Source organism: Varroa jacobsoni, unplaced genomic scaffold, assembly GCF_002532875.2.
Source record: "Varroa jacobsoni isolate VJ856 unplaced genomic scaffold, vjacob_1.0 scaffold_1358, whole genome shotgun sequence".
NCBI classification, from domain to species: domain Eukaryota; kingdom Metazoa; phylum Arthropoda; class Arachnida; order Mesostigmata; family Varroidae; genus Varroa; species Varroa jacobsoni.
This window is the reverse complement of record NW_019214260.1, coordinates 418,179-443,952: the sequence shown is the minus strand read 5'-3', so window position 1 is coordinate 443,952 and position 25,774 is coordinate 418,179. Positions and strand designations below refer to the sequence as shown.

The 25,774-nt window shown below is 40.9% G+C and overlaps 2 protein-coding genes across 4 annotated transcripts in view; one reads left to right on the top strand and one right to left on the bottom strand.

Moving 5' to 3' along the window:
* Positions 1 to 17,277, top strand: part of LOC111269143 (pecanex-like protein 4) — a 41,199-nt gene extending 23,922 nt beyond the window's left edge. For both annotated transcript variants that reach the window (XM_022848539.2, XM_022848541.2), the window contains exons 8-14: positions 1,528 to 1,634; positions 3,884 to 4,112; positions 4,914 to 5,140; positions 5,995 to 6,201; positions 6,981 to 7,212; positions 8,349 to 8,524; positions 15,885 to 17,277. In XM_022848539.2, coding sequence (XP_022704274.1) covers positions 1,528 to 1,634; positions 3,884 to 4,112; positions 4,914 to 5,140; positions 5,995 to 6,201; positions 6,981 to 7,212; positions 8,349 to 8,524; positions 15,885 to 16,535 — 1,829 coding nt within the window. In that variant the 3' untranslated portion in view covers positions 16,536 to 17,277. The remainder of the gene's footprint in view (positions 1 to 1,527; positions 1,635 to 3,883; positions 4,113 to 4,913; positions 5,141 to 5,994; positions 6,202 to 6,980; positions 7,213 to 8,348; positions 8,525 to 15,884) is intronic.
* Positions 17,278 to 18,635: 1,358 nt separating this feature from the next.
* Positions 18,636 to 25,412, bottom strand: LOC111269144 (heat shock 70 kDa protein cognate 2). Of its 2 annotated transcripts, none has more exons than XM_022848543.2 (5): positions 24,955 to 25,412; positions 22,629 to 23,941; positions 21,506 to 21,718; positions 19,974 to 20,146; positions 18,636 to 18,929 (listed from the first exon to the last, which is right to left on the bottom strand). In XM_022848543.2, exons 2-5 carry the CDS (start codon positions 23,938 to 23,940, stop codon positions 18,756 to 18,758), a joined length of 1,872 nt encoding a protein of 623 aa, XP_022704278.1. In that variant the 5' UTR covers position 23,941; positions 24,955 to 25,412; the 3' UTR covers positions 18,636 to 18,755. The 2 variants fall into 2 exon arrangements, with proteins under 2 accessions (XP_022704278.1, XP_022704277.1); XM_022848542.2 differs by having other exon boundaries at positions 22,629 to 23,944; positions 24,955 to 25,411.
* Positions 25,413 to 25,774: the final 362 nt, after the last annotated feature.

The following is a 25,774-nucleotide window of genomic DNA, read 5'->3' as shown; positions in this document are numbered from 1 at the left end:
AGGAGAACCCGGATGAGTTACGTCCACCACAAACTTGGAAGATGCCTCAATAACTTCATGATATGATATTACACGCTTAGTTAAAGGAAGCAAGGTTTAAGAAAACTTCGTAATGTCCAATGACGTTAAAACTGAGATGTAAAATTTGAACTATTGAAGTATGGGCAACTAAATCGATATGTGAGTGAGACAGACTGTGTAGTAACTTGACAAGATTTCAATCTACGACACGTAAATCCAGCATAACATACAACCTCTTCCTAGCAAAATCTTCCTAAAAAAAATTCCTAAATATCGAACCTGAATAAAATGCAATAACGCATCGTAATGAGAACAGGAAAAATAATTTTTTAACTTGACTCTGTCTAGAATCGAACGGACGTATCTGTAACACTCAGGCTTTTGTTTCCTACTAGCGAAGCTATTTAAACTTGCAGCCCGACATCATCGCTCTAATATAGAAATTAGCACAAAGTACACAATATAATATCAAGGCCTTATTATTTTGGACAAAGCCACGCCGTTGAAGGTAACTAGCTATACGTTAGCTATATCGAGATATGCTTGTGGATCGTCAGGATTATTACTATTCTAAGTAAGGTAAACTTATACTGCAGCGGTCAGTGTGCGCAACTTCAATGGCATTTTCCGTTCGGCCGTTTTTCCTTGATATTTTTCGAAGAATTCGCTTATCGGCGTCAGTAAAATCAACTTCCTAGAAAACTCGTTTAGCGCACGATTTTTTCTGCATGATATACAGTCTGTGGTACGCAACGACGCGTTTCCTGTCAAAGATATGGGCGCTATGCTTTCGAACGATATAAAATTCATATACAACTAGATAACTGTACAACGTAACAAAATTGATCAAGTTTGGCTCCCGGACAATGTCAACAATGTTTTCATCGAAGTTACTAACTACCTAGTATAAATGGGGAAGCCTTTTAGTGGGTATGCAAGGATTACATATATATAGCTAAAGCTCATACCATCTTGACCTCACATCGATTGAGTCTATTTTCATTAACACTGTGCCCCAATTCTGTGATATCCAGATCTGGAGTAAATCAATATAAACCCCATGCAACAATCCCAAAAGCATCTCCGTAATGAACTAAACCTGCTATTTACTTTTACCTAAGGTGACGTTTTATAAAACTATTCAAGCTATTATGTATGTCATCGACATAATATGACAATCAGAAATGCCCTAGAAAAGCTAAAATATATGTGGCCAACGTTTTGCTTCCGATATCGTTTTATCCTCCGTGATACGTACCTGCCGCACAAATATATACCTGTTTTTTGCTGGGCATCATCTCGTAACAGGTTTTAGGTAACGTTACTACAGGATGTAATCGACTTCTACACTATCAAGTCGTATATATGGGCTAGGCTTTGAGTAATGGTCTGCAGCTGGCAGCATCCGATTTAGTCTTCTGTGCATTTGTTTGCGACAAATCGTGAAAAAAACAATATTATGTTTATAGCTACGCTATGTGATAACTTGCGAACGTTCACTTGTAGTGAGTCCGATTCTGATGTGCTGGTTTTTTTCCGGAGGGAATCTTTATCCTGAAGATGCGTTGCAGCGTGTACTTGTGACGATCTCTCTCGTCAAATCATATCGAGAGGTAAGTTTGACGCTGAATTTAATTGGGGTTGTTTTTATTTTAGCTTATCTTAGATTTTCGTACAATTCACTATTATTAGTAAGGCGATGTGTGGGTGATCAAACGAATTAGCGCACTGGGTTGGCTTTTTCTATTTGTGTGGTGTGTTTCGGCGCTTGACTTTGTTCAATAAGTGACAGTCACACAATAGACATTGTGTATGTTCAGGAGCTAAACGAGCTAATGTACGTAAAAAAAGGCTCAAGACTGAAACGAACTTCATTTAAATATACAGGCCCTAGGGGCTCCTCCGTTGCAAGAGACTGACATCAGCCAAGTGCCTTTATGTTAGTCTTAAAAGATTTATTAAAGAAGATTTACATTAGCCTTTTGCGCTCCATTTGTACGGGTGCCGTAAAATTATTGATACACATAATTAAGGCTTCCTCTAGATAGGAACTAGCTATCGCGCTACTTCTATATGATACTTATACAGAATTTATTAATATCTCCAATTGCTGACCAAGGTGATTTTTACAAGTATCAAAAATAAGTAGCTAATCCGACTATATGGACATCATGATAATACTTCAGCTCCAAAATGACGGCTAATCGAGCCGCTCTCGAAACAAATACATTCATTCGGAAGCGTTTCTTTGAGCTTCCGCACGCTATCAGGCGACAGATGCGCGTCTGGCCCGAGAAAGCCTAAATATTACGCACGTTATACGCAAACGTTCTAACTAATGGTTCAACCACAGTGTTGCACTGTTCGCACGCTGTCGTTTTACATTCCGCGTCTACAGTATATATATATATATACAAGGCGAGGCTGAGATACAAAGATAAACGTTATTACTTTTTCTCACTATGACGCTCACCATCAGACAGTATGCTCCCCTCCCCCCGGTGATGCAGTCGCCCTCAGGGGGCGTTATCACCGGGCTCCGGGAAGCCTCGATACAATGCAGCAGCAGTAGTAACTGCAGAACGAGGGAAGCATTAGCGTGAAAAATGTACATTTCGTTCAATAGATCGCCGCTTATCCAGGACGGCGCATCTTCCTCTTCCCGAGACTGGCAAAACGAACGAGAGCTCCGTTCATTTTTTTTGTCCTCCTCTGGTGCCGAGTATTCGCTAGAAAAAAAAGGTCCCGTGAGCAGGTCTGCGCGCTACCACACATCAACGCTCCCTAGCTCCAGCGCTGGAAAACTTTACTAACATACGAGTGAATGCTGTTATCTTTATTGATAAATATTAGCTGACAACGGCTCTGATAGAGTTACTTCTACAACTGCCCGCTGATAACTACTATTAATGCTATTCAACCCTATGTGGTAGCTCATTGATGATACCGAACGCTAGACATAAACTCATTGTGTTCGCATTTTGAGCATTAAAAAGTTCCATTACGTTATAAAGTGAACTATCGACTTTACATTTCTTTCTACGCCTGCTCACTTAATCGTGACTATCTTCGAAACTGCGCTTTTTCAAAATCTTTATGCGTTCATCCGTTGGCCGAGTAAACTACAGGATCTGTACTTTTTTCGTCTTTCTGCCTACCTGTTTTTTTAAAATATTTTTTTTTTTAAACATAATATTTAATCGCTATTTTTTTAACATAAGATTTTTTTCAACTTCGCCGTATAGAATATGTGGCTATTTTAAAATTTCCCATGGGGTGACTTAACTGCCATTTAAAGCTAATGCCTGGAACTTTCATAGCAAGCTAGTCACCTTGCGCTGAAAACAAGGCAGTGCTCTTGAAACATCATTCGCAGAAGTTGTATGTGACCCGTTTTTAATTCAAATATTGAACCCAAGAACTATGCTAAAGGGCCTTCCGACAGGGATATACAATTACTATTAGTATTGCAGATCTACACAACGTACCTAAAATGATGAAAATGAAATCTATATTAAACATCATCACACGTAAAGAGCATGTCTTGTGTGAAACAGATATTAAGCGTCAATCGGTAAGGGCAACTGATGTTTGTCCTGATCGATGGTATCATGGTACTGATGGTAGGTATGTCAGATGCTACAGTGAGCGGGTGAGCAGGACTCCGCACTGCCAATGATGTAGAGCTAAATTTGATATCAGTCAGCTGAGTTTAGCGTTCTTTTGAGATGATTCAGACTGTCAATGGAAGTACACCGTATAGTGGCATTTGAAGAAGTATGAGTATATGTCAAACGTAGAAAACAGGTCTAAAAACTATGTGTAGGTCTGAGCCTAAACGCTGTGTTCCTATTTAATTTAGATATTTCAGAGAACGCGGACCTCGATTCTCGTCTCGGTATGCACGATTGTATTTCGTGCCTGCTCAGGAGACCTTAGGGTACTTCCTGCTTGTGTGTTGTTTGTCACACTGTCTATAACTTGGCGAACCCTAATGGGCTTTTTGGAGCGGCTGTATACCGTTGGGGTGATACTTAGTTCATCTATCGTTATTACGAAACAACGACTACAACACAACTGGATTCTCTTCGGTGCGCATAGCTATATGATAATGCTCTGATTTGTTTTTATTTGTTCAAATAATATTGTTTCGATATTGTCTTAATCACTAGCTAGACTGAACGTCAATTTTTATAGTAAAATTTATATTTTTTTTCTATATTTGCGAACTTCATCGTTTCGCTGAAGTGCAAGTTCATAGCCATGGCATTCTTTTTTCAGGTAATAACACATTTACGCATCCTTACCGTAAAGCTGTGATCGTTTTGAGTAGAAATAAAAACACCTAACCTGTTAATTTACACCCACACGTTTCGGCAAGCCTTTTTTCCCCCATTTAGACACGGCTAAGGCAAACCGCCTAGGTCTTCTGTCATCATTGTACGCTTCTTCATATATCTAGACCCAAATGACTAGAAGGCCAACGAAGTACTTTGCGCTATATTTTTCCTGTGCAAAGGCAAATCTTTCAACATAGACTCGTAATTTTCTATATACACTAATGAATCTTAGTTTTACTTTGGATTGAGAGTCATTTATTTCTAAGGTGATCATCTACCGTAACGACGCTGTAATCTTATTTACGGTCCACCAAACTGACAGGCCTGTTCAAAGTTCTTAAATAAAGCCTTGCAGACACTGGAGACACTGCCTGCCATGAATAAAGTATGAATACAGGATGATAGGAAAAAAGTTTGATATTGAAAGGAATCACAATTATTTCACCACATACTCCATCTCAAAGTACAAAATGCTTGACTTGACAACTTTGTTTCTGTATTGCGTTCTATATATTATATATAATTATATATAATGTTATCATTCGATTTTAGCCCTGAACATTACTTTATTTCCGTGGCTCTTGTTGGTGAGCGCATCGACGGCCTTTTTAGAAAGTCCCCTTCTCGCACTATTCTCGCTGCCGATATTTCTGCCCGGTTTCCCGAGACCTCGCCGATTCTGGCCCTTCCGGGACCTAATGGATCAACAAAACATTACGAGGTCGGAGACACAAGACGCGGCGATCACCATCAAGGGAGATATCGTATTCTACGCTCAGGTGGGTCCCAAATGTTTACACGGTCAACCACTGCCAGGTTAAAGCTTTTGCAGGTCAACTTGAAAACCCGTTATTTTTACCAAGCAGGCCATTAGTTCGTGCTAACAAACATAGTTTATGCTTGAGTTCTCGCCTTGACCATCTTCTATATGCAAGATGATTCTATTTCGTACCATCTGCAATGAATCTTATCGTCCCTTTTTCTGTTAGGTACTATCTAAATAAGCTTGAATGCAGTTTCTTTCTTTCGACCTTCTATTGTCTGTTATTGGACTATATAACAGACCATATATTTCCTATAGCAATTATTCGTTACGAGAAAAAAAAAATGCATATTTAGGGGAGTTTCGTTAAAGGCTACCCTACCATTCAGATTGCCATATTTCACTCAACGCTTTTTTTTTAGCCGAGCCATATCTGTTGATAGGAACGTAGTGAATCAATGAGTATGCTGGGGTGCTAAAAACGTAACGCGATGACACCGTATTTAAACGGGTTGCTGCTCAGTAATCAATGATGTCAATCTCACCTCAGATCTCCGCTATAATAAATGATGTTAAGCCTGTTCGTAACTAATTCGTTCAAAAATAGTTGGAATATATAACCCACACAGATATCAGAGAGTTACTTCAGTGGCACTTTGTGTCTTCGAAGGACTGGGTTCTGTTATTTCTGGGTGCATTGACTAACGGCAAAGTGCACCACTGGGAGCATACTCATGGTAGGCTTAAAAGATACCAAACGACGTTGAGGGCCGACCAACAGCCCAGAGTGCATAATAAGCCAAATAACAGAGAATGCTAATAATAGCTATGTATTACACGTTTTTGTTTTCGTTATTTGCACACTTTCAGTTTATACCGCGGCTCATCGAAAAGTTAGAAAGCCCAATAAGCCGCGGATTGTTTGGTTCTTTGCAAGCTGGGTCTTGTATTCTAGCTCGCCACCAGAATCGATTGGTACTACTGCGAGTGATTGAAGCAGGGTATTTGTTCCGTTGTGTGGAAGCCAAGGGACTCGAGCTCCAGGAGACGTCGTGCCATAGCCTAGAGGCAGCAACGGTAAGCTCCTCCACTTTTTTCTTTATCTTCCTTTCGTTGACCTCCGTGACGATTGTCGTAACGACGATTAGGATGTTACGAACAGGGTGCGGGACAGCCAAACTGGGGTGAGGCGAGGGCGGAAAGAGGAGCTGCGCGCGGTAAAAGCAAGAAAATTCAAAAGACTATTTATTATAAGTGAGGCTTGAAAAGGGTCGCGAAGGAGGAAAAAAGGTTATCCAGGCTCAAAGTGGTGAAAGACGGTTAAAAAAAAAAGGCTTGACGACAAGAATTCGTTGTCGAGAGGTGACGAGTGGTATAAAAGTGAATATAAACGAAAATCCATCATTCCATACAATGCGGATCCCATATTGCAGCGTGACGGCACCGACTTGAAAGCCACGCATTTGTACTGCCGCTACGTTCCCTCAAGCAGATATCTATTCTTCCTAATGATGATAATAACACAATGACGGAAATAGAAATCAAGGTGACAAACATGATATACGACTGCCCTATTTCGTTCCTCGTCATCAGAAGCAAGCGTCGTACGAAGTCGAGAGGCAAAGGCCCAATAGAAAAGCAGCGCACAGACAGTGGAAAGCAGGATATAGAAGATCTCCGAAAAGAAGATATCCGGAAGCTTTTGTCATTTAGTGCAAGTAGTGCCTAAATGCAATCTGACAAGGAGATTTTTTGCTTTTCGATTCATTAGACGGCTTCGATGATATAGTGAGATGGATCAATTGAAAATTATATACTTGGTAAATGAATGTTTTTTATACTGACATGTGTTTTAGGTGGATCAAATCATTGACGAATGCTTCCTAAAGGTGCAGGTTGGTTGCGGTAATCCGTATGCAATGAACTCGTTTCGTCCTCGAGCTCGTACCCACGTTGTAACGTACTCCTCAGCACGGAATGTGCTTAATGGCGTCATTGACCAACCTGCCTTTAACGAAGCAATGCTTAATAATTTCTCCAGGGTGCTTTTATGGATACTACTACACCAGCAAGCGCGTTCAATAAGAGGTAAGTAATAACGCAAACGTTTACTTGGCAAATCTATTGTAAATATGCATGCATAATTGATTGGTATCGTTTTCTAAATTATGTTCATAGGTAAACAAATTTTTACTTACTTACTTACCTACTTACCACTTATTTCAGTTATTATAGCCGATTGTACTGTTTGTCATCATGGAGATCTATTCGTAGTGAAAGTTATGCTTTGTGATAAACCAACAATTATAATAACTGACTCTGTTTCTCTTGAATGCTTCGTTTATCGGCGTTCTCTCGTCCAATCACAATGAACAGAAAAAAAAAACTCTGCCAGTCTGGAGGTTCTCGTTTTCTTTTATGGTGTCAATAAAAATTTCGGCCAATGGTGGTAATTGCTTAAGGCAGAAAAATTGTTCGTTCTCATATGTAGTTACGTAAAACATCATCAACTGCATTAGTGAAAAATTAATACACCTGTATATCATGGATAATAAACGTCGCAGAAAAGTAACGCCGAGCTCCTCGTGAGCCACTGAGTTAGATTGGCGCAGGCCATGGCCTCAAATGGGCAGGACGTTGCGAGCCTTATCTACTATTACTTGCTCCCCTTTGATTTCTCGGATAGACTCGCGCTTTTTATAGATTCTGCTGTGGTAACAGTCGGCGTGCACCGTATGTAATTTATGTTAATTTCGAAGATAAGATCTGTCCCTTTCTACTAAATTCTCTGTAAGTTCGGCGAGTGGAATCAGGTTTAGTTTGGAGGTAAATTTCTGCTATTAGTAAAGAAGGCGAGCTAACAAATTTCTCCTATTAAAAAGCCAGGTGTACATATCATGAAATAAGAGCTATACGTTTTTCAAAATTGAGCTACACCAATATATACACATATGTGTATATATGCACCTTTTGGACATAAAGATCTTATAGGGAAATTTGGTCAAAGTATAGATTTACACGGAAAAATTAGTTTTGCATATTAGTTTGGGCACGTAAATTCTAATTAACTATTCTACCGTTAACAAAGTGTCTGCTATTACATAATAATAACAACACAGTTTTATTGGAAGAATTTAGCCGTTCAACTCGAAATTGTCTTCTAATCATGTTCCTTAAAAAGTGATGAGTCATCATTTTACGTTGCCAATCTGCGTCTGTTACAGAGAACAATAACTACAGCGACGCGGATATAGCCGGGTCGACCGACATGCTAAGTGAGCATTCTCGTTACCGGCCGCGTAAATCTTGGTGGCTTTTAATGTCACAGGAAACGAGCTCTTTCAGAAGATATCCATCGAGGCTTTTCGTCGATTCTTGGATGACATTGGTAGCTATCCATGTAAGTTCTAGCCAAAGTAACTAAGTGTGCTTCCCGACGTCACTGAAGTTGATGTGGGTCCATATTTTCGTCCGCTATACTCAAGTTGTACAACACTTCAGCAATGCCGTCCTCATTCGATGGTGTCTTTTAGTCGCAATACATATATGGTTCACGTAACGAGAAACACTCGGTTAGGAAAAATAATTCATTCGTTGGCTGGTGCAATGTGCTGTAGTTCACTCATATCGAACTTCAACTTTTTTCCCTTTAATCTAGTTTTTATTTGCACTTAGCCCCAACTAATTATAGTCTGGAAAAATTATATCGCCAAGATTTTCCTATTCTAACAACTAGCAAGAGATTTTTCAACGTTGTTAGGTCTTTCCGCCGGCAGCATAACTCACGATTGTTGCCAGCTCAAATCATTGTCGTGGCCATGTCTTTTAGTAAGTGAAGTTACATTACAGAACATTTTAGTTTGCTTCATAGTTCTTGCCTTCATCCTGTCTTGTATTGAACGTTTCTGGAAATCTGGGCCAAATCATGCGAAACTGATCCTTTACTTTGATTCACGCTGACCGACTATCTGGTACCTTCACACAACCCGATAACACTCGGAAATAGAAGTTGTTGAAACAGGCGACCGAAAGATACAAGCTAATAGGTAGCCTAACTCGAAACTCAAAGGGGACAACGGCCGTACAGTCGATGACGGCATGTCATTTTTCAGATGTACATAGGTATTAAACTGGGCTCCCCATCCCCATTCCCACCACAACATGTAGCGAATAGAGGTGGAATTGTATTGGGCGTAAAAATATTAGATGCGTGTATGCAATAACCCGATGTATCTTGCGTGACTACTTATGTGACATATGAATAAGTAATTGCTTTTTCCCATTCCTACATTGTTTCTTCTTCAAATTTTGAATCGTCGGAAATTTTTTACTCTCTCTCTCTCTCTCTCTCTCTCTCTCTCTCTCTCTCTCTCGCTCGTACACAAGAGAGGAAGTGATATGCGATGCGTTTCTGTCAATTACATCCCGATTTTTTGATCGCTAGACCTGTTATATTGGTCGATCACGTTATTCGATCGATATAATCGTCTTGTTACAGCCCTCGGAGTAAATGACAGGACAGAAATGAGCGTATATTAAAAAAAAAAACGTCTAGTACAGCCTTTACGCTGCCTTAGACGGGAAGAAATAGCCCCTTTAAACTTTTGTCGCCTTTACTCGATAATTGATACTTGCTGGATTTCTGTTTTATCCTCCTAAGAACTTAGACGACACGTATATACCATATAATGAAATAGCCAGATTGTTGACCTCTTGCTCGTTTTGTATGGGAATAAACTAGTATAGTTGATACTTTGATCTTTGTTGGTACGGTTTTATTTAATATATAGGTTGCCTATCATTAGAGATATTTCTTAAAAGCATGTCAGCTAACAATTTCTAACAATAGGTTACATATTTCAATTAAAAAGCTACCAAATATCAATTCATCACAAACTTCTCTTTTGTTTACTTTACCTAGAGCAGCTTTACCTATGATAATAGTCGTTTGATGTAGCACTTCAGGCTCTCGTATTGTACAGTTCAAAGCGATAATGAACCTCTGAATAATCTGAACAGGTCTATGCTAGACAAACAGTTGTACTGAAAGGGATGGTTACTACGCTGGCTATACGACAGTTTCAACATGATCGTACAGCCAGGTCTATTTTTTATATATATTTATTTAGATTCTAGTTGAACCGTTAGCACGGATCGTGAAGCTGTTTGCCCCAGCCGCTTCTACCAGACTTACTTCATTTCGAGGTATTTTTTTTGTTGACACAATCAGCTTTCCCGAAATTCGATGTCGGAAAGAAAGAGGCCGAGAACCGGAGCTACGATAGCATTGGTGATATATCATATCACACGGACAGTGTTTTCTTCCAATGAAATTATGTATATTCATCCATACTGCCTAAAGCCTGTACTCAAAGAACTGGATTATAGTCGTCCCTGAACAGTCCCTTTCAAGCCGACCGCTGGTGAAAAATGATAAGCGGAAGTTCGAATGACTGATCTCATACATTTCCTTCCAGCGAAAGTCTGAACATATATATATATCCAATCTAACAACCCATACAACTGTTAAAAGCCATTTCATCGGTAGCTCACCGTTACTTCACTATATTTACCTATACTAGACAACACAGTATTCTATTTATGATAGCAAAAAATCATCTAAATGCTTTCATTTCAAAGAGTTCTTCAAATTTAACTAAAATTAATAGATCGCCTGCGTTCCGTGCAAACCTAAGATATTTCTAATTCAAATCCGGCCAATCAAGGCCTACATAAGGCATTCGTCGGCATACGACAGTATTTCAGTCAAGCCACTTATGAATTGCGTTTACAACTTCGATAAAGTTTTCAGCCGATTGATTTTGTTTCTCCTGACTATTACCATGCACTAGTTTAGGCCTGAGTTGCGCATCCTAACGTAATAAAGGCGTTGTTTCAAGTAAAAAATGACCCCCTATATGATACACATTAAAATAATTAGCTTAAATTAACAAATTAAAAGAAACAATCTATACGAAACACAGTTTACGATTATCCCCTACAATTAATTATAGTGAGCACCTGTCACACACTACATGATACCATCAGAAAATTAATTAGATTGTGTGTGATGGAGTACTTCTAAGCTAAGGGCGTACGTTAGATTTCGTAAAAATGTCTACGTTTATCTCTCAACGATCATTGCATCGTTATAGGCCATCTTTAACCTGACGTCCTTCGTAATTTTAGTATCTGATAGTGGTGAGCCATATGACTGCTTGCGGAAGAAGTAGCTATTTCACAAACATGATCTAGTATGCCCTAAATATTTACAAATGTGTGAAGGAACTGCCAAATTCTCATATTTAATGTATTTTATTTCTAGAAGCTGCACCTTGTGCACCCTGTAGAAACATATTACTATTACATGTATAGTGACAATTCTCTGGGTTCAGTTACATCGTAGCAGCATAGGACTGTGATCGGCTGATGGATAGTTCCATGCCATCTTTGGGTGGAAACACGCGCTCTTATGTCGAGGTCCGCCATGCACGCAGTGTTCAAACGGTGTCTGTGGTCTTCCGCCGAATTGCGTCTAGGAGCGTTAGTGACCCTTTACTCTTTACCGAAATTGCCGAGTGAGACACCGATTATCTTGGGTCGCTTCTTTCAGTCTAAATTCGCCAATCATAGCTGTAAAAGACACTCACGACGCCAGTGTATAGAGAGGTGCTTGAAGTAACTTGTGTGTAGGAAAAGAGCTGAACGAAGCTCAATGACATCGGTTTTGTCGATACTTTCCCATCGAGACCGTCCAATGGCGTCGTCGCGGCAAGAGCAGGTTCTACAGGATCATCATGCGAGAGTTGCGCGTCTATAAAAGCCTGCGGTGCATTCAAGTTCCCGGCAAAGGGATGGCCAATCGTCGACAGCGGCAACGATATCGCTGATGCTGGCACGAAATTCCTCGAAGGTGGCAAGACATCTGCGTTTTTAAGAACATTACCAATTTAAAAGAGCCCCTCGAAATTCCCTTTGTGCCAAACACTCCTAGGACAACTGAGCGACCATTGTGTTTAAGGCTGGGCCAAGGATCGCGGATCGAATGAAAAGGACGTTTTATACAGCTGCCAGCCGTGACGAACGAGCGAACGTTGTCAGATCTAAGGCGCCTACAGCCTGGATGCGTTGATAGAAAGCGGCAGAGGGCGAGATAAACGTGAAGTGTCGACATTGCCGGCACCATCTTTGAATGCATTGCGTGAGTACTGGCGCACACAAGAAGCGCGAAGTTTTCATCGCGTTGTCTTCACGGTGAATATGGAACGGGCCGCAAAAATCCACTTCCGTTAAAGCGAGTCGAATCAACATGGCAGTAGAGCGTAACTCTTGTCAGCAGAACTACCATGTACTTCATGGCACTGCGAGGAGACTGCGATTACTAAACGCAGACAATATCACGTATTACGACAAGTCTAGCGAACGCGGTGTTATGACTCGCTTGGTCCCATAAAAACTACACTGGGAACTTCTCGATAGTGCTGTCTTTACCCTTAACAAACAATTCCCGTTTATAAATAGTGTGCAAGCGGCTGTTAGCTCACCATTTTTGAGTAACCCAAATGCTTCGAGTTTTACCTCCGGTACCGCCGCTAGGTATTCTACCAGACAATTTTTAAGTGTTGATATATATTCCGCAAGATACTGGCGTGCGTCTATTTTATTACGTACTTTTTTGACTCAATAGATACTGATATATACTGATATGGTATACTGATGATACTGATATGAAAAGTACTGATATAAATCGGGGGGGCTGGTTTCCGTTGGTAGCAGTAGTCAGATGTTAACCTGATAGCCATACATATGACCCGAAGAGCGTGTTTCGAACATATATTTTATAAGGTAGATAACGGGTGGGGTTTTAACGACACGTGTAATAACAATTCGAGGTTCGTTTGAGTGGTGACACTTCAGCAGGTTCTAATATGTTACGTGGTCTATCTTTCGAGAATAACTAGCGCGGATCAAACCTCGATACTTTGTTGCTGAGGTCTGTTGCTCACACCATATGTTTTGCGGTTTCAAAAAGCAGTACTTTCCCTCCAGCAATAAACAAAGCTGAATTTTCAGTACAGTGATACGCACGGTTCATTCCTTACGATTCAGAGTCTTACAGTGACCTTAAACGAACAGCTAATACAGGCGCGATGGGTGTCACACGGGATCGTGACTGCTTTGCGCAATCCAAGTTACTATTCAGATATAATGAGCGCATAGCCACCCACTGCCGCCTGTAGAGATCGACTTGATAGAGGCGACTACGGTATGAACCGTCGTGTGAGGCGTCGCCTAACAGATAAAGGTAGCGTTTAATTGGCACCCGATGAGAACGGTAGTGACAGTTTGCAGTGTGTTCGCAGCTCGCACAAACGTTGAACTTTTAGCCGCCAATTTTCGAATATTTCGACTAACGATCCAAAGACAAACCGGTTTCTATGAAGGAACTACGTTTACATATTGGATTAACCGCTTGCTGCGGAAAGTATATGGCCTTATCCAACCCGTACGATTGAAAACAGCCGAATTAGCACGATACTGTTGCCTTATCGATTAACTCGATAGCCTTTTTTTGTCGTAGTAAAATTGCATAACCTATCATCATGATATAACGAGTCGTCTAACCATTATCACTTGGCCCTTGCTATATGAACCTGAATAGCGATCAGTCGTACCTGGCTGAAATAAGTATCACGTATGCGCACGTGATGCCCGCTGCTATTGCCAAAGGTTCATAAGCAATTTCACTAGATAAGATCAAAATTTGGCGCAGGAACCTGGTTGACGCTAAAGGAGTGCTTCAGCATGCGTTGTGGGAGAGCAATAGAATCGACGTTTAACGAGACAGGATGGATTACTTCACTTGTGACATACCGTAGTAGGCTGCAACGCATACAAAATGCATAGCGATGTAGTGCTTGCGGCTCACACACGCGTGGTATGGGTACATTTTATGACTCCGGCACGTTTTGCCCTAGACATGCCACCGGCTGAAACACGCATGGGCCGGTTCTTCTCTTTCGGAACCGCACATTGCTGTGGACAACTGTTAGCTATCGAAGGCCGATGTTGCGCCGCCACAGGTGTTTGATGCGAACTTCGTGGTATATGCCCCATTGACTGACGAAATCCGCAACTATTGGAACATTGACGTCGCTACTGTAACAGCTGTTGCTAAGCTGGCAGATACGCACTACAATAACTCGGTCCTTCACATAAAAGCGATACCCAGTTCTTGCGGTGGATGTACCGTTGAAAATACACTGACAGCCCTTCAACATGGTGAGTAACGCAGACAGCTGAGGCGCCTAATGCTTTTACCAGGTGGCCCCATGATGCAATTGGGGCAGTCAGCCGATTATATCGTACGCTATCTTCTTATTCGGCGCTCGGGTACAATGTGCCTTATAGCAACTTCGAATGTAAGCTTTAACTGGGACAGATTTTTCTTTGACACAATTGCCCCTTGCGTGAGGTTTAACAACCTAAAAGGGATATTAATATGACGTGACAATTGCAATTTTGATAATAGTTCATGGGCGAGTCAAAATTTTTACGTTCAACATCGTTCTGATTCATCAGAAGCTATATAACACCACCGTCATTAGCATCGCTTGTGCCTAATTTGGTCCTAGATTTCGAATCTGATTTGAAGGAGAACCACACAAATATTTCTATAGCATGACGAGATAGCAATCCTTGCGAACTGCGGTAGTTCGTCTCGTTGTTGAATTGTCGCTTCTACTACTGGTAACTAAGTCCTACACCGCTAAACGGCCTTTATACTGTATCTGGAGTAAGCGCAGCGGCTTGGCAAACGATTAGCGTGGCCGCTACTACTGGCTAACTGTCAAGGTTCAAGGTTGCTTCTTGCCAGCAGCTGCTGCTGAGAGTAGCCTGCCCAAATGACATGGTTGCAAAAACAGGCACCGGACCTAGGCCATGCAGTCTTTAATTACATCATCGTCTTCAAAAGCAATTCCTATGTTGTGTTTAATTGTTTCGTCGGCTATGGCGATATGGCATTCAGCTTCATTATCGACAGTCTTAATTTCTTTCTGATGCAACAAAACTGTTTTTGCTAGTTTCTAAAACACTGTAGAAAGGGGACTTTCCTCAAGTTCGATGCAAAAAAGTTCTATGGTATTGTGGTACAATTCAACTGTCGTCTACGACGGTCGAGCAGATGTGGGCAAAGACACCCCGGCAGTTTCGTGGACCCAAGGTCCCCTACGTCTCTATGGGTGTGTGATAAGGCTGGTACTACACAAGCAGTGGTAGTGCCAATCTGACCATTTTCCTGGAACATGCTGAGCAGCGCCTTAACTAATTACTACCTCGTTGAATTGTGATCGACTAGTGAATAATTTCGTGCCTAGCTCATTTTCAAGTGACAACACACACCCTTCTGTCAAAATAGTATGGCGTTCATGCGGTGGCTGTTGATTGTTTCGTCAAATTGTATGGTAGAGCGGTAGTGTCGCTATTTGAGGCTACCTTTCGAAAAAGCTGAACAGCCAATAGCGGGCTATTCGAATCATGCACAATGTGCCACGAAAAAATCAAGTCGTCGTATTATTGTTAATATCTTTGACATAATGAAATCCGCCATATATATATATATATATATATATATACATAAACTCAGTAATAAATAAAATGCCAACTCCGGCCTTGACTCAAGCTTGTGGTGTTTTGCTCCCAGGAAATCTTGCAACGAATATTTTTACAGGATCCTTGCTTGCTTACTTTAATTTCAGATTCGCCGTTCGTTTCCTGACATTGTCATGGCTGTCGCAGAGGAACCATCGTTGTGCGTCGATTACCGTCAAGTGTGCGATTTCTGTTATCGGGCAGTATTTCCTGATGGTCCACTTAGTCCCAGCATAATCCACCAAGCATTTAATGGCAAGTACGCGAAGGAGCTACCGCTCGATCTACACGAGCTGGTCCGACAAGCTGTCCAATACACTACGAAGCTGGCTGTTGACACAGTCATTATTGGCGAAGCTGAAACAGAGACAGAACTCGCTCGCATACTTAGAGATTACGATGCTCGCTGGTTCATAGGGATCGAAGGATCCGCTCAGTGGAACAAATGCGTTACCGACGAGATCCCTTACATGTTTTCTATCGCTCACGATGCTAGCGATGACGTATACACCAGTCACTTACTGAGCCTGATACTTGACGAGCCCGTTTACGTGGGCACGCTAAGCGGGCCGACAGTAGATGCCATCTGGGCTACACTTTCTCTTGAGTTATTGTACATAACTAATGATGACGATGAACGTTATTCAATTCAGGCTCATCCGTGGCTATTGCGTAATCTTGCAATTCAAGCAGCAGACCCACCGCTTGGATACCCCGTCTATATCGACCGCGTCCGTTATTTAACAACTTTCAACTAAGCAGAATCAGCCCTGTAAAAGCGTCCCATCAGATGGGTCGTCTCTGCCAAAATATCGGAGAACCGAACCCTTTTCGTCAACTGTTATGCCTAAGAACCGCGCGCCCCGACCCCTATATACGGCTTCCTAACTTCCGACATGAATAGGCCATGTACAGCAGTGCTGTACGCCAAGTGATTGTCTAACAGTTTTCTCACACAAAAAAAAGACACTGCGGCTCTGACACAGAATATGTTTGGATGATTCCAAATGTACTGTGTGCGTGTGTGTGTGCGTGCGTGTGTGTGTGTTGTTCCACAAATCTGCAATCGCTGACCGTTTGTTGTTTGCATGGGAACGTCCAACGACACAGAAATTTGGCTGACGACCCCAAGGTACCGCGTACCAATTCAAGAAGTCATCTGTATGTTAAGACCTAAACAAACAGGTAATCATCGAAAAAACATACACCCCTAAGTAACATCTATTAAATGGATAGGAGATACATTATCTTTCCGCAGCCGTTGTGTTTTTCAGCGGCAGTTTTCATCAAAGTCACAACAAGATGACCTGTACAAGAACTCGTGTAACTGGTTTAAGCTGGCCATGTGTACATACGCACTGCCGCTGTATACTATCTGTACAGATTAGGCAGACGAAAAAAGAACGAACGAAAATTATAGTATTACGATACTATGTGCACGTACGCATATATTATCACATGTGAATAAATGTCTGATTCGCAGTCGTGCTCTTATTTCTTAGCTCGTTCCATTCGTTGACATTACTTTGACGTGGAATAATTTCCAACGTATCCTTCACGTTACGGTACGGCAATATAGGGTAATAAAATCGTAGAAGAACCGTGCAATTTTGAATGAATAAGAATCTTCGATAAAGCCCCGACTGCTCTACCGAAGCATAAAACCATACAAATAGCCCGCAGGATTTCAACTAGGATACCGAGGTCTAGGATAACGGTATAGTCAAAGTGCATGCCCATGTTTATGAAACTTTCCGTTTGCCATTTATTTTATCTTATGAAACTTTCCGTTTGCCATTTATTTTATCGATGATTTATGTATCTGTTATACCGAGCGAGATAGCTTAGTTGGTAGCCACCTGCGTTTACGCGCTCCGTACATTGCTTTAGCCTATTCGTAGCTTGGACGAAGTACGCACTGAAGGCCAAAAGGATTTTTCGTGTAAACATTTTCCTTGGTTTCTTATTCCACTTAATACGGCGGTCGCAGTAAGCGTAACCGTGTGCAAAAAGAACCAACTAGCACGCATAAAACAACATTTTCGCGATAGCTGGGTGACTGTAACCACAGCACTAAAACGTGGGTGGTTCGGGCGGCTGTAACCATTGCAATAAACAAGGCGTCTTGCACGCCTCCTCGTGCACAAAGTGCACGGGCATTGTAGGTCCATAACTTACCGATGCAACAGACCGATGGAAACTAACATGCCATATAGCACTCCACATCATAGCTTACACCCCGCAATGCAGGTTTGCTTTTCGCAGGTTCGTGCAAAGGGCTGAGGTGGGGTTAGTTATGCCCTCGGCACTCCCCTAGACCACCCGCGTTGTAATGTCCTATGGTCCGAGGTGATTCGATATATGAATAGTAGCAGCTAATGTCAGCCATAAGAAAAATTATGTCTGCTACAAAATAAAGTTCATTTATGAAGTGTCTACATCTAGACCATGACAGATTGTAAAACAACGCTAGATAAAATTATCGCTAGATAAAATTATCACTAAGATCTAATGGATATGGGGAAACTACGTTATGTACGACTGTTATAGTGAATTAGGTTTATACAACATTTTATTGGCCTAGAACACCCAAAATAATATAGCTATAGAAGTGCAATACACTGTCGTTTTATAGTTTTAGTTGTCTATATAATGCCATTGTTATTAAGTCATTTCATCAACGTTCAGTGTTTGGTTCAAGTTACCCCTTTGACGACCCGACACCCGAAGCCAATTATCCAAAACGATCAAGTCTAATTGGACTAGTTAGATACCTCCATTAAAAACGATGTATTGTATATAAACCTGCTGTACTAAGAACGCACAACAAAGATATATCTAAGTAATTAAGAAATTCATAAACTTTATTGACGCTCTTCTTGATGGTCTGTGGAGTCAATTTATATTCACGTTACCCAATTTCGCGCCATATGTTTTATTTTAATTTGTTATTCAAAGAGAATTTGTAGCATTTACTATTACGAGTTTTCCGAAATAGGTGGGTCGAAGCCCCCGCGGCTGTGCATTTTAATCATAAGTGGTTTGCACAAACCCTCTAGGCCGGCAAACTTCTCCTCAAGTTCATCTTTTGGCGCATTTGAATTTTTCTCGAGCCAAGCGACCATTTCTTGAATTTTATCGTTCGCTTTTTCCTGGAATACCGAAAAAAAACTTAATCACTAGACTTACAGCTAGAGAACGGATACTCTTAGCGACGTCATGAACTAGGGAATCATCCTATACTCCATTGCAATGCAGCAAAGTGACGTTCTGCGAGTCAAGATTGGGCGATGAAGTGCACATATGTATCATGCTGTTGTTCAAGTTGGGCTAGAATGAAGATCTGTCTGTGCACACATACGCTCTGGCAGTTACTGAAGATTCGCTTTCTTATAATATATAATTTACCCTTCGACTTTTCTCGAGATGACTCATAGTGAAATGCGCGCATGCCGATGAGAGGGTTTTTTGAGGACATGGGAAAGCTCCGTGGCGGACTTAATGCGAGAATGAGCAGGTTAAAGTCAACGTTAGTCGTATGTAACTTATGTTCGAACCTACTGCGATTACCCTACAGAACGACGCCATCCTTCCACCTGGTCTTTCTCCAATTAGCCGTAGAAATTAAAGCACGTCGTCTAACCTAACGGCGACGGCGACCGTACGCTCTAAGCAGGAGTCACTTCATGAGGGATTCATTTTAATCTAATTTCAGTTTGATAAATTCCGCAGTACGCTAACTGTGTTCAGTCTTTGCCAACAGAGCTCCGCCTTTGGCGTTACTTACCGCCCTACTTTCGTCTGCTAGAAGTGCGGTAATTATTCCATTTCAGTGTTAGATTCGGATGTAACAGCCCAAGAACCTAGCTCGGTTGCTGTCAACACAGTGTTCCAATATATTAAATATAAAAATAAAATAACTTGACATTTAATATAGTCAATGATAATAGATTACTAATATTGGTAGTGATCAAGTTTAGAGAGACGAATTCAAGTAATTTGTTTGCTTAAAAATGGCATGTTTTTGAAAAAATAATGAGCACGAAAACTTGAGAAAGTTTTAGCTTTTCGTAGAGTCTGAAGTACTTAACCCAATAAATAGTTTAGAGGCGTTCTTGTAGCACGAGACACGGCTAAAACACGCGCCCTCCAGCCGGATATTTTTCCACAAATTGCCGATTACGTAGAACACCAACCTTTTCCTCAGAAGTCAGTTTATTTCCGCTATCGTTTATGGCGTCACGGGCAGCGTAAACGTAGGTTTCGAGCCGATGACGTGATTCCATGCGCGCTCTGATTTTACCGTCCTCTTCCTTGAACATATCGGCTTCCTTCAGCATCCTGTCAATCTCCTCCTTTGTTAAGCGGCCTAAGTACAGACAATGTACATCTTACTAGACCAAACAAACAAGCTTTTGCCCGCGGCTACTAAAAGCACAATTGCGCTGTTAAATCGATCAGGTAAATCTTATAGTAGGAATGTAGAAAAATCTTTCTACTGCCTCCAGCTTCCATTCAATCTGGTTCATAATACAGAGTTTTAATAGCCTCGATGTTTAAAACCAATACGATAAAGCAAATCGTAAATATCACCGTGAAGTTTTCGGGAAGGCACCGACAAAATGTATGACTAAATGTTAGGACAAAACGAGTGCAATAATAAAATTGAACGGAAAACCAAATGTGTAGAAAAACAACTTGAGAAGAATTATAAGAGCCCTATATGCTGCAAAAATTGGCAAAGGCTCTACATAGCACCACCTACCTATAGAAATTCAGCCTCTTTTTCCTATCAATATTTCAAAGCGTAACCAACGCGTTCATTTTTACTCGCTGTCCACGCAGCATATCGATATTTAAAACAGTAAATGTTAATAAACTCAAATTATTGGATAATAAACTGTCCTGAAAAACATCCTTGACATTGCTCAAAGCGTTGGTTTTTACGAAAGTGGGTAATAGGTCAAATACTTCATGCTCCGCAATGTACTAAACGAGAGGTGTTCTCTTAACTTGGTACAGTGTAAGCGTAATGTCGTTACCTCTTCTACTTATACCTTCTAACACCTGGCCCCCAAGAAGTACCCCAACTATACCCCTAAAGCTCCAATCTGACACCTGAAACTTAATAATATTAACGGGTGCGAGAACCTGGGTCCACTGGACGGGCCTTCATTTAAAAATCAATAAAAAAAGAATGAGGCACTTCTGCGTATTATGCTCAGATTAACAAGGCGTCGTGACAACTCGCGATGCCTGACCGTTAAACCGGTTGAAACAACTCTTTGACGCCGGAGTGTGTATTTCTGCATGGACCTCGAGGTCACTGGCGAATTCAGTGTTATTTTTCGTGTGTAATTTTGCTACAGAAACTTCTGCTACTACCATTCCATATATGCCAAGCTGCAGTAATCACAAATATCGCCTCTGACAAAAGGTCGAAGGATTATGACGGCGGGGTCAACCCCGTTGCGTCATTTCAGTGTGATGTACACTGCTAATAGTTTAATATAGCAATTAGGGATATTATAAAAGCTTCAATTAATACTTAGATCTCCTTATTTTGGCAGCTCCTACTAAAAATTGTACTCTGATCAAGGCAGTGCTAAAAAGAAAACAGGAGCACTTTATTACCAAAAATACTAACAAGTGTTCTAGAAATATATTCTTAAAACAACAAAAAAGTTGTACTGAAGCATAAGTTGACGACAGTTTAAATCCAACTTACCTTTGTCGTTGGTAATGCGAATCGACGCTTTCTTCCCGGATGAGGCATCGTAGGCGGACACCTGAAGGATGCCATTAGCATCCACTTCAAAGCAAACGGAAATTTTGGGAACACCTCGTGGAGCAGGTGGAATGCCTTTCAGGTTGAAGCAACCTAACAAATGGTTTTCTTTGGTCAGAGCGCGCTCACCCTCGTAGACCATGACGGTCACACCTGTGTGAGAAATTAAGTAATAGGTCAACGTGGGTGGATTAAATACTGAGGAGGTCAACTTTCTATTGTACGTTAAAAAAATACCTGCGTCTTAAATACGATTTGAACCCCGCATACGCCTTAATTACGCCTAGCTCTGATTGTCAGCGTTGCACTAATTTGTTTTTACAGTGGAACGAGGGTGTCGCAGCTGCGTGAATAATTTTCTTATTGAATATCAGGCGGAACCACCTATTGCATGTTGCCTTCAAAAGCGACATTTTCCAGCCTACGCTACAACCAAAGGCATGTCCTCAAAAAGGTTCCGTATACATTCCAAACAGATATGTATCTATATCGACCATTCTATAACCATAAATTTGTGCAAATCTGTTTGAGACACAAGTAAGTATATAGTTGGCGCAAGAAACCTTTTGTGCAAATCCGCCAGTTCTTAAAAAACGGTAACCGAAAAAAAACAAGACCTGACGCCTGCTTCATCAAAGGCAGGCGTCAGGCGTCCAGTGGCCTTGCGCTGCGAATGTTTCACCACAGAAGAGGACCAACTCAAGCTCTGTTTCTGTATCATTAGCCGCACTGCAGCAGTCTCGATAGAAAATACCTATTACCATTGACCCTGCAGGCATCCATAATGTATATATATATCCGGAAAAAGGCATTCCTAATACCTAAACGTGTCTGCTCAGATTACCTGGTGCTTTGGGGAGCTGTAATCCAAGTGCTTCAGTAGTGAAAACAATATGGACGATTCGCACAATAAAAAAAAGTCGATCCGACTTTTTCATTTGCATCGCGTGCCCTTATAGATGTATACGCATGTCCAGTATTGTGCTTTCGGCTAGTCATTTTGCGACCAATACTTACTAGGTTTGAGTTATGTAACTTTAAAAGTTACTAATACAAATCTAACCTGTTTGATTGTCCTCGTATGTGGAAAAGCATTCTGTAATTTTGCAGGGTATGCTCGTATTGCGCGGAAGGATTACGCCCATTATTCCGCCAGCAGTTTCAATACCTAGTGACAAAGGCGTGACGTCTACAAGAAGAACATCATTAATTGCGCGGTCCTTTTGCCCAGAAAGGATAGCGGCCTGCACCGCAGCGCCGTACGCTACCGCCTCGTCAGGATTAATCGACATATCCAATTCACGGTTATCGAAGAACTCTTTCAGCAACGACTGAACTTTCGGAATTCGAGTAGACCCACCGACCATTACAATTTCGTGAATATCCTTTTTCTGTAATTTCGCATCGCGCAATGCTCTTTCTACTGGTTCTAAAGTGGCTTTGAACAAATCTAGACAAAGCGTTTCAAAGCGTGCTCGCGTAATTCTAGCAAACAGGTCAATTCCTTCATGAAGTGCATCGAGATCTATTGTTGTTTCGGTGCACGAGCTCAATGCTCTTTTCGCTGCCTCGCATGCTGTTCGAAGCCGTTTCATAGCTCGGGGGTTTGTTGACAAGTCTTTCTTTGTTTTTAACTTGAAATCATCTATAAAAAACTTAACCATTCGGTTGTCGAAGTCTTCTCCTCCAAGATGCGTGTTTCCCGAAGTAGCTTTGACCTCGAACATAGACCCATCGCCAACAGATAAGATTGATACGTCGAACGTTCCTCCTCCTAAATCAAAAATAAGAACATTCTGATCCCCTTTGAGCTTCTTGTCCAATCCATATGCAATTGCGGCAGCGGTTGGCTCATTAATGATGCGTAAAACATTTAATCCAGCAATCGAGCCCGCATCCTTCGTTGCCTGCCTTTGGGAGTCGTTGAAATAAGCTGGTACGGTTATAACGGCATGGACCACCTTTACACCAAGGTAAGTCTCAGCGATTTCCTTCATTTTACTTAGCACCATCGCAGAAATCTCCTCAGGAGCAAATGTTCTGAGTTTATTTTTGAAGGTTACCTGTATCTTAGGTTTATCGTTTTCATTGATAACTTCGAATGGCCAATGCTTAATATCTTCCTGAACCTCTTTGCTATCGAAGCGACGCCCAATTAGTCTCTTAGCGTCAAATACGGTATTTCTTGGATTAATTGACGCTTGCGACTTAGCTGGATCTCCAATAAAGCGCTCTGTTTCTGTAAAAGCAACGACTGAGGGAGTGGTCCGTAGACCATGGTCATTAGCAATAATTTCGACTTTGCCATTTTGAAAAACTCCTACGCACGAGTAGGTGGTACCGAGATCGATACCCATTGCGTATATAGGTGCCATACTTCTGAAATAAAATACAAACGAAAATAACAGTAAGTAATAATAATCAGGAATAAGCTATCATTCTTTTGACCTTATGAAACATCCTTCGGGGGTACACACACGCAAGTTTTGTGCCCTGCCCAAGTTATGGTCAACTGCTTTACAGTTTTAACAATTAGGCATCTTACACATAATGGGATTTTATCATTTGTAGAATCAAATGTTTTATTTGAAGTTGAACGCTGCCGATACCACAGATTACTTATCAGAACTAAAGCTTTCATAGTAACTTGTGGGGACTTTTTTTTTTTGTATGTACGGTGATTTTTTTTATTCATCCATCTTAAGGGCCCCATACCACTCTCTAAAGTTGACTAAATAAGCTACGAGTTCGGTCAATTTTAGCGCCGCCTAGAGCTCCTTTTAAGTGAGCGAGCTTTTCGAACTCGAGCGCCCGATTGTGTTCTGTGTATCATGCACATAATTAGACAACTGATTTATAATTTCCCACATGCATACACTACAATAACCGATCTGATTAAAAATTCCGCGATAAACCATAAATGTAATGGCTTAAATAAAAAGAAAAAAAATTTTAAATGTAAAACAGTAAAAAAAAAAAAAAAAAAAAAAAAGGAAAACAGAAATGGTAAATTGTGCAGCAAAGTATTTGTTTACAACATTGGGAAGACTAGTTGTTATAAGACAGTTAAAAAAAAAAATCTGCATAATTTATATTTGATATCCGTGAACGATTCTCAAACGTGAAATTGCACCTAAGATAGATAACTTTTTGCAATGGCTTACATCAAAGATACCGGATGTTATCTTTACATTATATTCAGCATAGAATCAAATTTTCATTACCAATATACTGAATGACACTCCGAATATCCTTACTACTTACTGCCCAACTCTTCTTAAATATGTAGGATCATCGCGATATCTAACCTGGCCCATGCGTCAAAACGACGCTCAGCCCCAGTGACCATATGAATTCCTCTATTCCATATGAAAGGAAATGCAACTTACTTGCTTGTCTTTCAGCAATTTTGTCCCTTGCTTCGTGCTATCCGCTTGATGAATCACGCTTTGTCGTTTTATCGTTATAAATTTCGTTAAAAACCACCTGCTCTACTCTATCAGTAAAAATTATATAATGCCAAAAATTAATGATTTGACATGTGTCTAGTTTTCGTTCTCAACAGAAGAAGCCAGCGGCTGCAGCTGTAGTAACACACCAGAAAATATATATAAACTGATCTGCGTTTGGTAGGACAAAAAAATTAAAGGGGTTCGATCAAAATAATGAGTCGGCCCAAGAAAGACCCGAAAAAGGCCGGGAAAAAAAAAAAAAAAAAGGAAAACGTAATAACAAGAAAGTAGATTTAATACGAAGACAAATGATGAATATTGCGCTGGATGAATATAGCAAAGCCATCAAGCCGATGATGAAAAATAGCTGTGTACGTACAAAATAGAAAAAACGATAAATGTATTTACTGATAACTTATAGTTTATTACCTGTGCTTATCTTGATATCGGTAGGATTTACGAGGAAGGCGTCCAGGAATAACTAAACTTCGAGGAGGACCTTCTATTGCCGCAATAGCATGCGTCCTAAGCCTGTTAGGGAACATTTTTCAGATCTCGGCACAAACTTTGTTTCGACCTTGAAATTAGTCCCGCTCAACGTATTTTACAGTGTTAAGTAACGAATTTTTAAATTTATTTTTTGCCAGCGATAACAGTTCCCTAGTAATATATGAGTTTCTGCTATTTTCGGTCGATGTTTCATTGTTACAGCTTTTGTTGTGGTAGCCTTCGATAGCTCTTTCTAAGCTTCAGCAAA